The sequence below is a fragment of the Oncorhynchus masou genome, chromosome 12, assembly GCF_036934945.1.
Source record: "Oncorhynchus masou masou isolate Uvic2021 chromosome 12, UVic_Omas_1.1, whole genome shotgun sequence".
NCBI lineage: Eukaryota > Metazoa > Chordata > Actinopteri > Salmoniformes > Salmonidae > Oncorhynchus > Oncorhynchus masou.
The window spans coordinates 23,867,648-23,883,007 of record NC_088223.1 but is presented as its reverse complement, the minus strand read 5'-3'; the positions used below and the strand labels follow the sequence as shown (position 1 = coordinate 23,883,007).

The following is a 15,360-nucleotide window of genomic DNA, read 5'->3' as shown; positions in this document are numbered from 1 at the left end:
TAATTATCCAAATTGTGACCCCCTTTCTCCTGCTACCTCAGATTACACACACCCTGTTATTAACTCTAAATAAATTAACTTTAAATCAAAATCTATTACAGTTTTCTGTTTAAAATTTGAATTGAACACACACACCCCTATCTGTTAAAATCAACCAAATGTATGCCTTTTGTAAGTGAGATACATATCCAATCAAAAAAGTGTGATCAGGGTAATGACATTTAAACTCAACCAAAAAAGAATGTTCCTTTTTCAGGACCCTGTCTTTCAAAGATAATTTGTAAAAATGCAAATATCTTCACAGATCTTCATTGTAAAGGGTTTAAACACTGTTTCCCATGCTTGTTCAATGAACCATAAACAATTAATGAACATTGAACGGTCATTAAGACACTAACAGCTTACAGACGGTAAGCAATTAAGGTCACCGTTATGAAAACGTATGACACTAAAGAGGCCTTTCAACTGACTCTGAAAAACACCAAAAGAAAGATGCCCAGGGTCCCTGCTCATCTGTGTGAACGTGCCTTAGGCATGCTGCAGGAGGCATGAGAACTGCAGATGTGGACAGGGCAATAAATTGTATTGTCCATACTGTGAGATGCCTAAGACAGCACTACAGGAAGACAGGACGGACAGCTGATCATCCTCGTAGTGACAGACCACGTGTAACAACACCTGCACAGGATCGGTACATCCGAACATCACACCTGCGGGACAGGTACAGGATGGCAACAACAACTGCCCGAGTTACACCAGGAACACAATCCCTCCATCAGTGCTCAGACTGTCAGCAATAGGCTGAGAGAGGCTGGACTGAGGGCTTGTAGGCCTGTTGTAAGGCAGGTCTTCACCAGACATCACCGGCAACAACGTTGCCTATGGGCACAAACCCACTGCCGCTGGACCAGACAGGACTGGCTTAAAGTGCTCTTCACTGACAGATCGCGGTTTTGTCTCACCAGGGGTGATGGTCGGATTTGCGTTTATTGTCGATAGAATGAGCTGGAGGTGGAGGGTCCGTCATGGTCTGGGGCAGTGTGTCACAGCATCATTAGACTGAGCTTGTTATCATTGCAGGCAATCTCAACGCTGTGCGTTACAGTGAAGACATCCTTCTCCCTCAGGTGGTACCCTTCCTGCAGGCTAATCCTGACATGACCCTCCAGCATGACAATGCCACCAGCCATACTGCTCGTTCTGTGTGTGATTTCCTGCAAGACAGGAATGTCAGTGTTCTGCCATGGCCAGCGAAGAGCCCGGATCTCAATCCCATTGAGCACGTCTGGGACCTGTTGGATCGGAGTGTGAGGGCTAGGGCCATTCCCTCCAGAAATGTCTGGGAACTTTCAGGTGCCTTGGTGGAGGAGTGGGGTAACATCTCACAGCAAGAACTGGCAAATCTGGTGTAGTTCATGAGGAGGAGATGCACTGCAGTACTTAACACAGCTGGTGGCCACACCGGATACTGACTGTTACTTTTGATTTTGACCCCCCCACCCTTTGTTCAGGGACACATTATTCCATTTCTGTTAGTCACGTCTGTGGAACTTGTTCACTTTATGTCTCAGTTGTTGAATCTTGTTAAGTTCATACAAATATTTACACATGTTAAGTTTGCTGAAAATAAACGCAGTTGACAGTGAGAGGACGTTTCTTTTCTTGCTGAGTTTATATTGTTTCTCCCTTCCTGTGCAGTGGAAACAAGTGAGACATTTTTGAATTTTTTTCCACAGTAAAATGAATCTGATTAGAAAATGTGAGAGGACTACAGACATGAGTTAGATTTTCAGTCACACATTCGTCAATAAGGCAATTATATTTGAAAAATGTCTTTGATTAGTCATCAATGACTTCAATGTTTTACTATCGCAACGAAGTGAAATGGGAATAGAAACTGAGCCAGTCTCTGGATCTAGAATCTACTATACTAAGATGCATCACAAAAGTTACCATATTCATTACATAGTGCACTACTTTGGCCTACGGGGGTCAATACCAGGGCACATAGGCCATTTGGGACGTATCCTAAGGCAATGACCTCGTCCGTCTCTATACGCTACAGGATGGAGCACTTCCTCTAGTTCCGGTGTGAGTGGTCAGTGGCCCTAATTTATACCAGCTGGATCTGCACGCAGCGAGGTAAGGCTGTATGTGTGTGTGTGTGTGTGTGTGTGTGTGTGTGTGTGTGTGTGTGCGTGCGTGCGTGCGTGAGTGAGTGAGTGAGTGAGTGAGTGAGTGAGTGAGTGAGTGAGTGAGTGAGTGAGTGAGTGAGTGAGGCTGCTCCTGCTCGCTGACGTGGAGCGCTCTGGTTGGTCTACCTAAGAATCACTGCAGACACCTCCGTCTCTCCCTTCCTCCCTCCATCTCTCACTCCCTTCCTCCCTCCATCTCTCACTCCCTCCCTCCGACGCCCATGGCCCAGCTCAAACCCCAATAACACCCCTCGATACCCTCCTAACCCCTCACCCCCCCTGCTCGCACGCTGCAGATACGGGCCTCTGGAAAAGAATGCCTCACATTCTAACCAGGGCCTTCCACACCCATCCCAACCCCTACTCTCCTCTCTCCACCCGCATGTACAAACTGAACACACAGTCCAGCTGGCAATAGGGGAGAGACATTAGGAAAAGCTGTCAGAACTTCAACATGTCTGACTAAGGAGAAATGGGAGACGGTGCTTTCCTCTTTTCTATTCTCACTCAGTCCCCCTTATACTTCTGACCCTCTTTTTAGCAGTAAATCTTATGAAGTCCAAGGAATAAGTACGGAGTAATCACAGCAGGTTATCCATGATGTGAACCTCATTATGTGTGGATTAGTAGTGCATTTTAATTAACCACACATGATGACGAAGAAGTAGCCTGTTTTTCAACTGTTTTCATGAGAGAATGGGGAAACTTCTGTGGAAAGGGATCGTGCTGGGGCCAAAATCTACATCTGCGTACCAAATGGCACTCTATTCCCTATATTGCACTACTTTTGACCGGGGCACATAGGGCTTTGATCAAAAGTAGTGCACAATATAGGGGATAGGGTGCCATTTGGGGTGCAGACTACACTTCCAAGCCTACTGTAATCTTGAATGTGGGCCAGGAACATTACATTAGGAAAACTTTGGGGGAGTGGAAGAGAGTCCACGTCAGTCCACGTCCAATGATTACTTCCACAGAAGAAGAAGACTTTTAGCAAAATCTCCAGTTTAAAGCTGATTTGCAACCAAGAAGTTAAACCTAGGACTGGATTCAATCCGTATTACCGAAGATCAGCGTTGTAGCGCGGGGGGAATTTAAAGGTGCTTTCCGATTGAGCCAACATATGCAGCGTTTACTGTGAATACAGTCTCCACGAACGCGGAAGCGTTGCATTTAAATTTCAATCATGCTACAACGCTGATCTTCAGCACTACGGATTGAATACAGACCCTAGTTCTTCTGAAGTTAAACTTCAAGGATTTATGTTTTTACATTTGAGTAGGTCCCTATATGGCATGAAACGCACTTACAAACATTTGCAGTGTACTACCAGCCCTCAGGATGTCAAAGATAATATAAAGAATCATACAAGTTCAAACCCTTTCTGCCTGCATTAAACACAAATAAATGGGTGCCTCACTTCCTTTTGTAAGCTGCAAACAGAGCTCCTTTGAACATGTTACATCTTGGAGAGGGGCTTGGCTGCCTCATCAACTACAAAGCCACTAATGTTGCTCTAAAACAGGACTCTGGGGCTTGTATCTCTGTCTCTGTCTTTGTACCATGGTGGCCCGCTCGCCCCAGCTGCTTCACACTTCAAGCCAGAGGAGCACTATCCCTGAAGTGTCCAGTCTACACTGCATCATGGTTACATCCCAAATGCCAACCTATTCCCCAAATGGTGCACTGCTTTTAACCAGAGCCCTATGCTCCCAGGTCAAAAAGTAGTGCATAGGGTACAATGTAGGATGCATACCATGTCACTGGTTTCAAGGGGCATGAGAGGTGACAGAGGGTCAATGGGGTAGTCTAACTGCATTAGGCCTCAGCCAGCGCTCTGCTAGCCTCACCTCTGTCTGAATGCATCACATTACAACACAAAGATCTGGGATTAAAATCTCTTCTCATAGAACCATGTCAGACCAGGCCAGGCATGTGAGTCTGTAGGAGCAAAACAAACCTTTACAAGGCAGAGTCTGTCTTCAGAAGAGTCAGAGAGAAGGAATGTGTCTGTTTATTTAACATCTCTGCTTGTCCGACACGGACATTCCTGATAACGTCATACCGACCAATCAACACTGTGTATTAGCTGACGGTCCCGAGCCCACTTCAGTATCGTTGAAAAAAGCTCCAGAACCACCTCACAGTAATGCGCTGGTTGAGGAAAATGGTGGTCACACCAGATACTGACTGGTTTTCTGATTCACGCCACTACCTTTTTTTTAAGCTATCTGTAACCAAAATATACATATTTGTATTCCCAGTCATGTGAAATCCATAGATTTGGGCCTAAGGAATTTTTTTCAATTTCCATTTCCAACGGTAACATTGTAAAATCTTTTATATTTTTGTTCAGTATAATATTACTAGGGTGGCAGGTAGCCTAGCAGGTAAGAGCGTTGGGACAGTAATCGAATCCCCGAGCCAACTAGGTGAAAAATCTGTTGATATGCCTTTGAGCAAGGATCTTAACCCTATGATATAGTGGCTCTTGCCATTGTAATGTATAGGCCTAAGGTCAAGACAATAACAAGACACAGTGGCTGAAAAAATTCAACCACACCTTCAACCAAACCGGAGAGCAACATCTGTCCGGTGGAGTCCACAAAGCATATTGCATGTAACATGACCTACAGCAGGGTCAGTCAAGTTCATATTTCCAACATTTTCGAACTACTAAACAACTACTGATTTAGAACCACAGAGTTACCGCAAGTCAAGAATTGCCTCCACTATTCCAGCACAATTTCAACTTTAACATTTCAACATCATCAAATCACCTATGCTTAGTCTAATACAGTGACAACTAAAAGATAGCAAAAACTATTTAGTCCAATCAAAGTAAGCTAAATATGATGTGGCTGTCCATAGTACTGATTTCTGTGTGTGTAAAAGTAGAAAAAAGCATGTTGTTTCATCCTACTTGTAGAGAAATGCCAATTCCATCCTCCTCTCTTTCATGTTGCTCAAACAGTCTATGACTCTGTCATACATGTACTGTAGTAGCTACATACTTTTAGTTTTTGATGTCCTAGGCCACCTTCCTCACTAGCCTAACTTCCTCTCATGGGCAATGATGCGCCAGCTAGTTAATGCCTCCTACATATATCTACATGTTGAACCTCCATCCTTTTAGGCCAGAGGCACAATGTATGAATTTATGGTTGGATCAGAATCACCATTATAATCATTGGCCAGTACAGAGGATTAAGTAAAACCACAAGTCCAAATCCTTATCTCTATCGATGGCTAATTTAGGAAAGGGACGATGTTAACAGCTAGCTAGCCACTGGATGACAGTGACAACACAACGTGATGCAACAATGCAAGTTTTTTTCTGTCAAATAATTTGTCTTCTGATGTGATGTGATACAGTAGGTGTGACGCCAAATCCAACTGGCTTTCCTTTACACTTTTTTTTGCTGTGCAAGGACCATTCACAGTTGAGCTCAGTCAGTTTAGCTCAACGCTGATTGGTTATTATTATTTATTTTTAATCAAGGGAGGCCAAATGCTCACTGGCTTCCCTTGCTTTCAATGCTACGGGCGGCAACAATGTCATACTATTTTGTACCACTGACCAGAAAGCATCAGATAGATATCCTACACATATTAAGACAGAGTGGCGCTGTTTCGTTCGTTTTTTCTTGGTCAATTTTTTGGGAAGTGTGGCTTCGGTTGGCATCCATGAATACACCCCTCTACTCTGCATTAGATAGAGAGAAAAACATGGACACTTAGACACACATCACACATGCACACAAGGCGAGGGCTATGACAGCCAGATTGTGTGCTTCTGGAATGATAAAGAGCTGCAGTGGTTCTCTTCTCCCTCCATCAAGTGCCTTGTTCACCAAAAGGAGGGGGAGGGTTACCAGCCTCAGCCTCCAGTGACCAAACCATGTCAACATGGCTGGAGGAGGGGTAGACTAGAGGAATACCGCAGTGGATTACTGTACATCCCAATATGATAGCCTATTGTTTACACAATCAAATCAGATTCATACACAAGTGTTATTATTACAAAGCAGTATGATGACCCAGATAACAGCAGTCACTGCTATAAGCTGGTTTATAACTAGATGTTGTAGTCAGACCAGACTAGACCACAGCATGTGCCAGGTTTGCTGATGGAATATTATTGTGGTTGTTACCATGCTGGTTCGCAATGCAATGGTCATCTATTTTAAGGTATAGGGTTTGACACTGACAGCAGCTGGACACTGTAGAGTCAACGCCAGCAGATTTCCAATGTCAGGATAAATTTGATTACTGCAATGTTAGTTGTGCCTGGTGCTGTGGGCCATTTAACCCTTCCTGTGCAGGATTGGTTGGTAATGGAGAAAATAGGACAGGCTGCAGTATTTTCCAGCTCTCTGGTCAAGGAAAACTGTCAGAGCCTTTTCAAATATTATGAACATGCATCTTCCTGGTCATTTAATTGGAATAACAGTTTGCCAAAAGGCAGCGAAAACCCTCATATGCTCTTTGGGGTAAATAATGTGATGCGCCAGTCTGGTGATTCCGTTAGGAACAGTAGGCTATCAATGACGTTTTTTGTAGTCATGTTTTTGTGAATGGATTTTCAAATAGAACATAAAACAGAACGCCTTTACAAGCGCACACTGCACAGCCAACCTTATTTCATTAACACGTCGATGAATACCGACACATTCACTCCAAGCCTTCGATCCCCCACTGTTAAAATGTTGAATGTGCATTTGATAATTTAGCAAACAAGAACCAGATTAATCCTCTAACTGTTGCTTATTTCTTGTCTTATGTAGACTATAATAAAATAACTTACATTTCTCTGTTAATGTCAGTTTCTCATCAAAATCGTTCTCAAGATTGTTGTATTCCATTTTTTCCATTTAAGCAATTCGCAGTCCTTTTCCAGTTGCAGTCATTCCTCAAATATATCGAAGGACAGGATAACAAACTCCCGGTACAGTCTGACCACCAATACGCCCTTCGTAAATCCAAAATGGAACGGTAGGGAGAAAAAGATAATACAATAACTGGATAGAAATCCAGTGAAAAACGGGTGTGAAAAATTACAATGACAAGTAGTCGATAAAAGTCTCTGTTATTTCCTCTTGAGGTAGAGAACCTGTCAGATGCTATTCTATTGCAAATTCTAATAGATCAACTACGAAATCGAGAAGTCCGGGCTGGGCACAGGGACTTGCCCGTAGCAATAGAACTGCTTGACGAATATTTATGAGCTACAGCCGCTGCCTGCCTCTCTGATAGACTCTACCATCTGGGCTACCGGGGGTAACCAAAACGCGGTGCGCCTACTCATATAAAATATTTTATGGATAACATGCTATCACATCTAGAAATGTTAAACACGTCGAGATCACTTGTTCAACATTTGCATTTGTGTACTATAATGTGTTTTTTACGGGGAAAATAGTAGAATATATCGAGTTTTGCGAAAGTTTGACCCCCATGTTAGAAATGGTTATATCCATCAATAATCTATCCTGGACACTCCAAGCAAGGTGGACTATCTATCCAAGGAGCCCACAGAAATCTGTGCTATGCCCATAATAGCACTTAGGCTATTACAACTTTATAAACAGGTAATTAATCAAAGGGGGTAACACGGTCACTTGAACTCCTATAAAATGTGTCATTGCTTTTTGTCTGTCTTTTTTTGCTTTTTGTCTGTCTTTTTTTGTATTGCTCTTTATTCCCTAACTAAGAGGCAAACAGTGAATGGAAACAGCTTGCAACATAGGCTACAGGGGAATTAATGTTTTAATTAAATCAGTCTGTATTGTGACACAGTGAGAGAATAGTGGTGTTGATTAGGTAATTAATAATTAATACAACATTCCTTTCACTGTAGGGGACACATTTATCTTGCAGAAGATGGAGTCTGGTGTCTATTCCAATTAGACGAGGCAGGGCGAGCATTAAGCCTGCTGGACCAGGCCTGTTACACAAAGCCAATGCGAGTGTATATTCTATTAGGTTCACTAACTTTTGTGAATAGTTTTATACCTACAATTTAGTGAAATTATATTTTCAGGATATTGTTTTAAAAAACAATGTCCCCATGTGGTTGGGTCAGTCTGTGTGTGGATAATTCATTAAAAAAATTAAAGAGCCGTTTAAAAAATGGATTTAACCTGATTCTCACCTCCACCCCTTGCCCTTAGGACACTTTTGATTTAAAATCAGATAAATAATACGTGTCAAGATAATCTGCCTCATACAGTATAGTAACTCTCTGAGAAAGTTGAAGAAACCAAACACAGACAGAATAGCAAATGCCTATATGACATATTTGAATTTTCTTAGGCTAATGTAAATAATAAACCAGTGCAAATTAATGCTATAAATCGCATGGGAAGTACATTTCAAAACCAAATAGAATGATTTACCTTCGCTAAAACATTCAGTATTTTGCATCAACATCATGCAGTACATTCTCATATACTCTGCCTGGTATTTTTTTAAATTCATTTTTATTTAACCAGGCAAGTAAGTTATGAACAAATTCTTATCTACTATGACGGCCTACCCCGGCCAAACCCAGACGACGCTGGGCCAATTGTGCGCCGCCCTATGGGACCCTCAATCACGGCCAGATGTGATACAGCCTGGATTTGAACCAGGAACTGTAGTGACACCTCTTGCACTGAGATGCAGTGCCTTAGACCGCTGCACCACTCGGGAGCCTGGTATACTGGGTCTATTGGAGATCAGAGAATCAGGACATTCATGTAACATGATGTCAGGATGCTTTGAAAATGAAAGGCAAAATGCATTTCTAGGTGTTGAGACAAATGAAAAAATGTATGAGCCACTTAGTACAGTAGAAACAGCCATTCAAACATTCCAGAAAGTTTTTACAAGCTTGAGAATCGCATCTGAAGGCTCATCTCCAGTTTGAACGCTAGAATCTCTTTCTTTTTCAAGTTCTTCTGACACTCCTCTCTTTTAAACCACTGCACTCTGTTGAATCAAGACAGTTCAAAATCATACTCTTCCAAGACTGCAGATTGACAAGACCAGACAATACTGACAAATCCTGAGGGAGATATAAATATAAATATTATTCAACAGGATTGAGAAGACTGTGTGTCCTCTCTCCTTGTGTCAGCACTGGTGGGCATGGGAGCCTATGACATGGATCAAAATACACCAACAAGATGAGCTATGATGTCAGTGAGGGGACTGTAGCTTGTCGGTGTACTGTAGTGCACTGTACTGCCTCTCGAACACATCAACAGCCTCTCTTAAACCCAAGACTAGCAGCAACAGCATCCCTAATGCAATTGTTTTTTATTAGTTTGAATTGCACTACAGTGCCTGTGAAGGAGAAATGACTCTGGGTACCGTAATTTCCGGACTATAAACCTCTACTTTATTCCCACACTTTGAACCTCGCGGTTTATACAATGACGCGGCTAATTTATGGATTTTTCCCGCTTTCACAAGATTCATGCCGCCAAAAAACTGAGCACGTCACATAATGTGACGTAAATCGAGCGCGCTCAAACTTCCCATCATTCTGATTACGGTAGTAATTTTGTCACCCTCATCATGGCAAAGACACGGAGAAATGCATATGATGCAGCTTTCAAGTTGAAGGCGATCGATCTGGCTGTTGGAAAAGGAAATAGAGCTGTTGCATGGGAGCTTGGCCTTAATGAGTCGATGATAAGACGTTGGAAACAGCAGCGTGAGGAACTGACTCAGTGCAAAAAGACAACAAAAGCTTTCAGAGGGAAGAAAAGCAGATGGCCCAAAGTATTTGCAGCCACTCAACATCAGTGTAAATTGTGCATTTAAGGTGGCGCTCCTTGTTCAGTGGGAGGCTTGGATGACAAGTGGGGAGAAATCCTTTACTAAAACGGGCCGCAGGTGAATAGCATCTTATGGTCAAGTCTGCCAGTGGGTCCTGACAGCGTGGAGCATTGTCAAAAAATCCACTATCATCAACGGGTTTCGAAAGGCTGGACTGCTGCGTGTTGAAGGGGCAGCATGAGCTCAGTGGGGTATTTGCCTCCGGATGAAAGTGACGAGAGCGACAATGAAAATGATCCAACATCGGATGAAGCAATTCTGAGGCTATTCAACTCCGACACCGAAGGAGATGACTTCAGTGGTTTCAGTGCACAGGAGGAGGAAGATAGTGACCAATGACTTTCTTGGTAGGCTACTGTTTTAATTTTTGTTACAAGCCGTGTTTCGTTAAAGCCTATTTATTTTTGTAACAAGCCGTGTTTCGTTTAAAGGCTGTGTAAAGTTCATTTGTTTCAATGTACCGGTAGGCACCTGCGGCTTATAGACATGTGCGGCTTATTTATGTACAAAATACATATTTTTTAATAATTCAGTGGGTGCGGTTTATATTCAGATGCGCTTAATAGTCCAGCAATTACGGTAGTAGTAATCTACAGTGTTGTGGAGTCTGGAGGATCTCCTGTTAAGTAATGAGATTTTGAGAAGCAAGGACAGGAAGTAGGGGGTGGGGGAATGGTAGAGGACATTCAATCACCCACACCCATCCAAGATGAGATAGGGCTCGATTGGAAAATGGTCTCTCTCTATGATGCACACACAATGAAATGTTATCTGCAAAGCTCATAAAAACTTTCCCATACACTAAAAGGCACTCATACATACTGTATGTATAGCCAGTTAAACCCAAATATTATGCAAGTTATTCAGGTTAATCAAAAAGCTGTTTAATATCCTTCACTCTACTCGTATTTCTTGCTCTCTGAAAGTTCCTGGTTTGAGAATACTGAATATTCAACAAAGCAGTGCAATCAACCAGGCTCCAACTCATGTTTGTGCTGTTTTCAGTATGAAAATAGAATGGATAAGTCATGATTCCCGGGGGCTTGTGTCCCCTGCTGATACAAACAGCCATTACTAAGCCTATTCTTCCACAAATCATTCAAGTTATGTTTTACAACTATACAGAAGGAAGCAGGATCAGTAAAGAGGTTTTGTTGAGCTGATGCTGATTTTAGGTCACAGTCAGTCTGTCTGCCATCTATTCTATCCATCCACTCTTCTATCCCTCCAATCATCTACCTATCCATCATTCATCTCATCCATCAATCCATACATCCACAGTTATTGCTTGAGGTTATTTTTCACAGAGCATTTTAATTTCTGTGGCATTGTCTGTAGGCTATTACATATTCATAATTAAAAGCACAGCTTCCTAATTCAACCGATTAAAGTATGAAAATAGAATGGATAAGTCATGATTCCCGGGGGCTTGTATCTCACAATCCCACCAAGAGGCAACAAAATAGAGGTTCTAATATTTTTCTATTTCTTAACTATCTTTTGTCACACGGTCCCTTGACGCAATCTGAGATTGTCTCCACACTCCTGTAAATATCTCTGGCAGTTTTAAAACTTCTTATGCAATCTTTATGAAATAATAGCACCATATTCTGCCCCTAATCCCCTGATGTACTGCCAAATCAGAGAAATAAGCTTAGGTTGACACGATTAGCTCTACCATAAATTTGATTTAAGATACCCTCAGCCACCCCAACACTTTAGCAGCGTTCTGTGGATACTCCAAATTAAATTACTCCAGATCTCTCATTCCTTTATTTTCCAGATGATTATCAGTAACTTCAGAGCCAAATATAATTAATGGAGTTATTGCTCTTTTATTTGACAAATAAAATGTTTTATTCAAGAAAGAGTGATAAATGGCTTATGCTGAAATTGTAGCATGCCTGTCGGTGCACCAATGATTATTTAGATTGGCTAAGAAGTGGGACAATAAAGAGTTTACAGATATTAGTGTTAAATCATAAATATTTTAAGGTTTCTCACTACACAGCTAATCACTATACAGTACATGGGGAAAGGGGAAAATAAACATTTTGATCTCACAATACACACAAATCCAAAACGTTGCACAAACATACCTACTCTCACAACAAAAGGCTGTATCAAGGGAGGGCTCTTTTGAATGAACATGCTTAAACTTGCTCAAATGTGAGTACAAACTGTAATAAACCTCAGACAGCTCCCATAAAACCACAGAGTTATGTGTTTCAGTGTCTCTGCCCCCTGTGGAACTACAATTTCAACACCCGTGGCCTCAGACAAGAGCCGTTAGTTGAGCCAATAGTTTAAATGTCAGGAAACTCTGTCACAGGGAGCTAGCTCCATAACACAAAGCTTCCTAAAGGCTTAAAGCAGGGGTGTCAAACTAATTTAGCCCCCCGGGCCGCATTCGGCCTTCAATGAGGTCTGGCTATATTTCCTCGCCGTCAAAATTTACCTAAAGTAGTTGCTGTATGAATGTAGGTCCATAATGATTTCTACACAGTTTCGATTTGGTTTTAGTCATTTAAAACTATAGAGTATGTTTCCCCCCCAACTAATTATATTATTTTAATATTTCTTAAATATAATGATTTTAACTCAAATCGGGCCAAATTGGACCCCCTCGCGAGCCGGATCTGGCCTGCGGGCAGCATGTTTGACACCCCTGGTCTAAAGCCTACTCTGAAAGATTTTTATTTTACAGGATGAAACAGTCTTCCTAGCAGCTTCCCAGACCAGTGGAAGACCAGAGGAGTAAAAAAAAAACACATTCATTTCTCAAAACTAAAGGGAGCTCAGACAGAAGCTTTGTTTGGGAGTGAAAGCCTTATAAATTGTTGTTTGGTTTTACAAGGAGTGCTTCTGCAGACAGAATATTGAAGTCAGTGTCTGAATATATATGCAGCTGTTAAAGCGTGGGAGTCAACCAAGTCTGCAGTTGCCGTGGTATCAGTAGAGGAGAATGCAGAGTGGCCAGGAAAAATCGTCAACTGATAACTCACTAGCAGATGGTCCGCTGGAAGCCATATTAAAGTGCTTGCTTTCATCAATATGTATATACAGCTCCAGTCAAAAGTTTGGATACACCCACTTATTCAAGGGTTTATAGAATAATAGTGAAGACATCAAAACTATGAAATAACACATATGGAATCATGTAGTAACAAAAAAAGTGTTAAACATATCAAAATATATTTTAGATTTGAGATTATTCAAAGTAGCCAAACTTTGCCTTGATGACAGCTTTGCACACTCTTGGCATACACTCAACCAGCTTCATGAGGTAGTAACCTGGAATGTATTTAAATTAACAGGTGTGCCTTGTTAAAAGTACATTTGTGGAATTTCTTTCCTTCTTAATGCATTTGAGCCAATCAGTTTTGTCGTGACAACGTAGGGATGGTGTACAGAAGATAGCCCTATTTGGTAAAAGACAAAGTCTATATTATGGCAAAAACAGCTCAAATAAGCAAAGACAAATGACAGTCCATCATTACTTTAAGCCATGAAGGTCAGTCAAAGCAGAAAATTTCAAGAACTTTTAAAGTTTCTTCAAGTGCAGTCGCAAAAACCATCTAGCGCTATCATGAGGACCCTGTATATAGCCTCGTTATTGTTATTTTATTGTGTTACATTTAATTATTTTTTACTTTAGTTTATTTGGTAAATATTTTCTTAACTCTTTCTTGAACTGCACTGTTGGTTAGGGGCTTGTAAGTAAGCATTTCACGGTAAAGGTCTACACATCTTGTATTCGGCGCATGTGACAAATAAATTTTGATTTGATTTGAACTCTTCAGAGGAGACTGCATGAATCAGGCCTTCGTGGTAGAATTGCTGCAAAGAAGCCACTATTTAAGGACACCAATAAGATGAAGACACTTGCTTGGGCCAAGACACACAAGCAATGGACATGAGATGAGTGAAAATCTGTCCTTTGTTCTGATAAGTCCAAATTTGAGATATTTGGTTCCAACCGCAGTGTCTTTGTGAGATGCAGAGAAGGTGAACGGATGATGTCCACATGTGTGCTTCCCACTGTGAAGCACGGAGGAGGTGTGATGGTTGGGGGTGCTTTGCTGGTGACACTATCAGTGATTTATTTAGAATTCAGGGCACATTTAGCCAGCATGGCTACCACAACATTCTGCAGCGATACTCCATCCCCATCTGGTTTGTGCTTAGTGGGACTACCATTTTTTTTCAACAGAACCATGACCAAACACACCTCCAGGTTGTGTAAGGGCTATTTCACAGAGAAGGAGAGTGATGGAGTGCTGCATCAGATGACCTGGCCTCCACGACCACCCGGCCTCAACCCAATTGAGATGGTTCGGGATGAGTTGGACCACAGAGTGAAGGAAAAGCAGCCAACAAGTGCTCAGCATATGCGGGAACTCCTTCAAGACTGTTGAAAAAGCATTCCAGGTGAAGCTGGTTGAGAGAATGCAGAGAGTGTAAAAAGCTGTCATCAAGGCAAACTTTTCCAGAATCTAAAATATATTTTGATTTGCTTAACACTTTTTGGGTACTACGTGATTCCATGTGTTATTTCATAGTTTTGATGTCTTCGCTATTATTCTACAATGTAGAAAATAGTCAAAATAAAGAAAAACCCTGGAATGAGTAGGTGTGTCCAAACTTTGACTGGTACTGTATATGTAACCACAAATTTAAAGTTGTGTTGCAGTGTGACCCACTGGACACAGACGTCAATTCAGCGTCTATTCTGCGTTGGTTCAACATAATTTCATTGAAATGATGTGAAAACAATGTTGATTCAACCAGTGTGTGCCCAGTGGGGACAGTGTATAATATAGAGTTTGACATATTTGTTCAGTGGTCAAGTGTCCTAAGTGTAAGTCAATCTGGCAGACAAAACAGGCTGAGATGTAACTCATTATGATGGTCGAAACTGCTTTGGCAGGCAGAACATGATCTGGGCCACTGATGATGTAAATGCCCTGAAATATGCACCATAGGCATAACCACACAGAGGTTCCAGACATAATACTGAGAACATGAGCCTACTTGTCAAAGGGACTGGCACATGCTAATGTATCATGTAAACCCACCACTAATGGGGACTACTAACTGATATACAGGAGACAAGGGATAAGATGGGTATGGGTTGTCGTGCCACTGTGTACTAACATTTCAATGAAGTGAGAGAGGGTATAAGGGAGTGACTGACTGACACAGCCATTTGTCTTTTGGTTTAAAAGTTATCCCTGTCTCATGCTCAGGCACATTGTTCACATACAGAACCCCTCCTCAGTGTCCCATCCCTCATACAGACCCACTCCCAAGTGTCCCACCCCACAGCATGCCCCCA

The 15,360-nt window shown here is 41.8% G+C and overlaps 1 protein-coding gene across 8 annotated transcripts in view; it reads right to left on the bottom strand.

Annotated features, from left to right (window-relative positions):
- map7d1b (MAP7 domain containing 1b) overlaps positions 1 to 7,406 on the bottom strand; it is a 53,405-nt gene extending 45,999 nt beyond the window's left edge. For all 8 annotated transcript variants that reach the window (XM_064979952.1, XM_064979953.1, XM_064979955.1 and 5 more), the window contains exon 1: positions 7,003 to 7,406. In XM_064979952.1, coding sequence (XP_064836024.1) covers positions 7,003 to 7,069 — 67 coding nt within the window. In that variant the 5' untranslated portion in view covers positions 7,070 to 7,406. The remainder of the gene's footprint in view (positions 1 to 7,002) is intronic.
- Between the last annotated feature and the right edge of the window lie 7,954 nt (positions 7,407 to 15,360).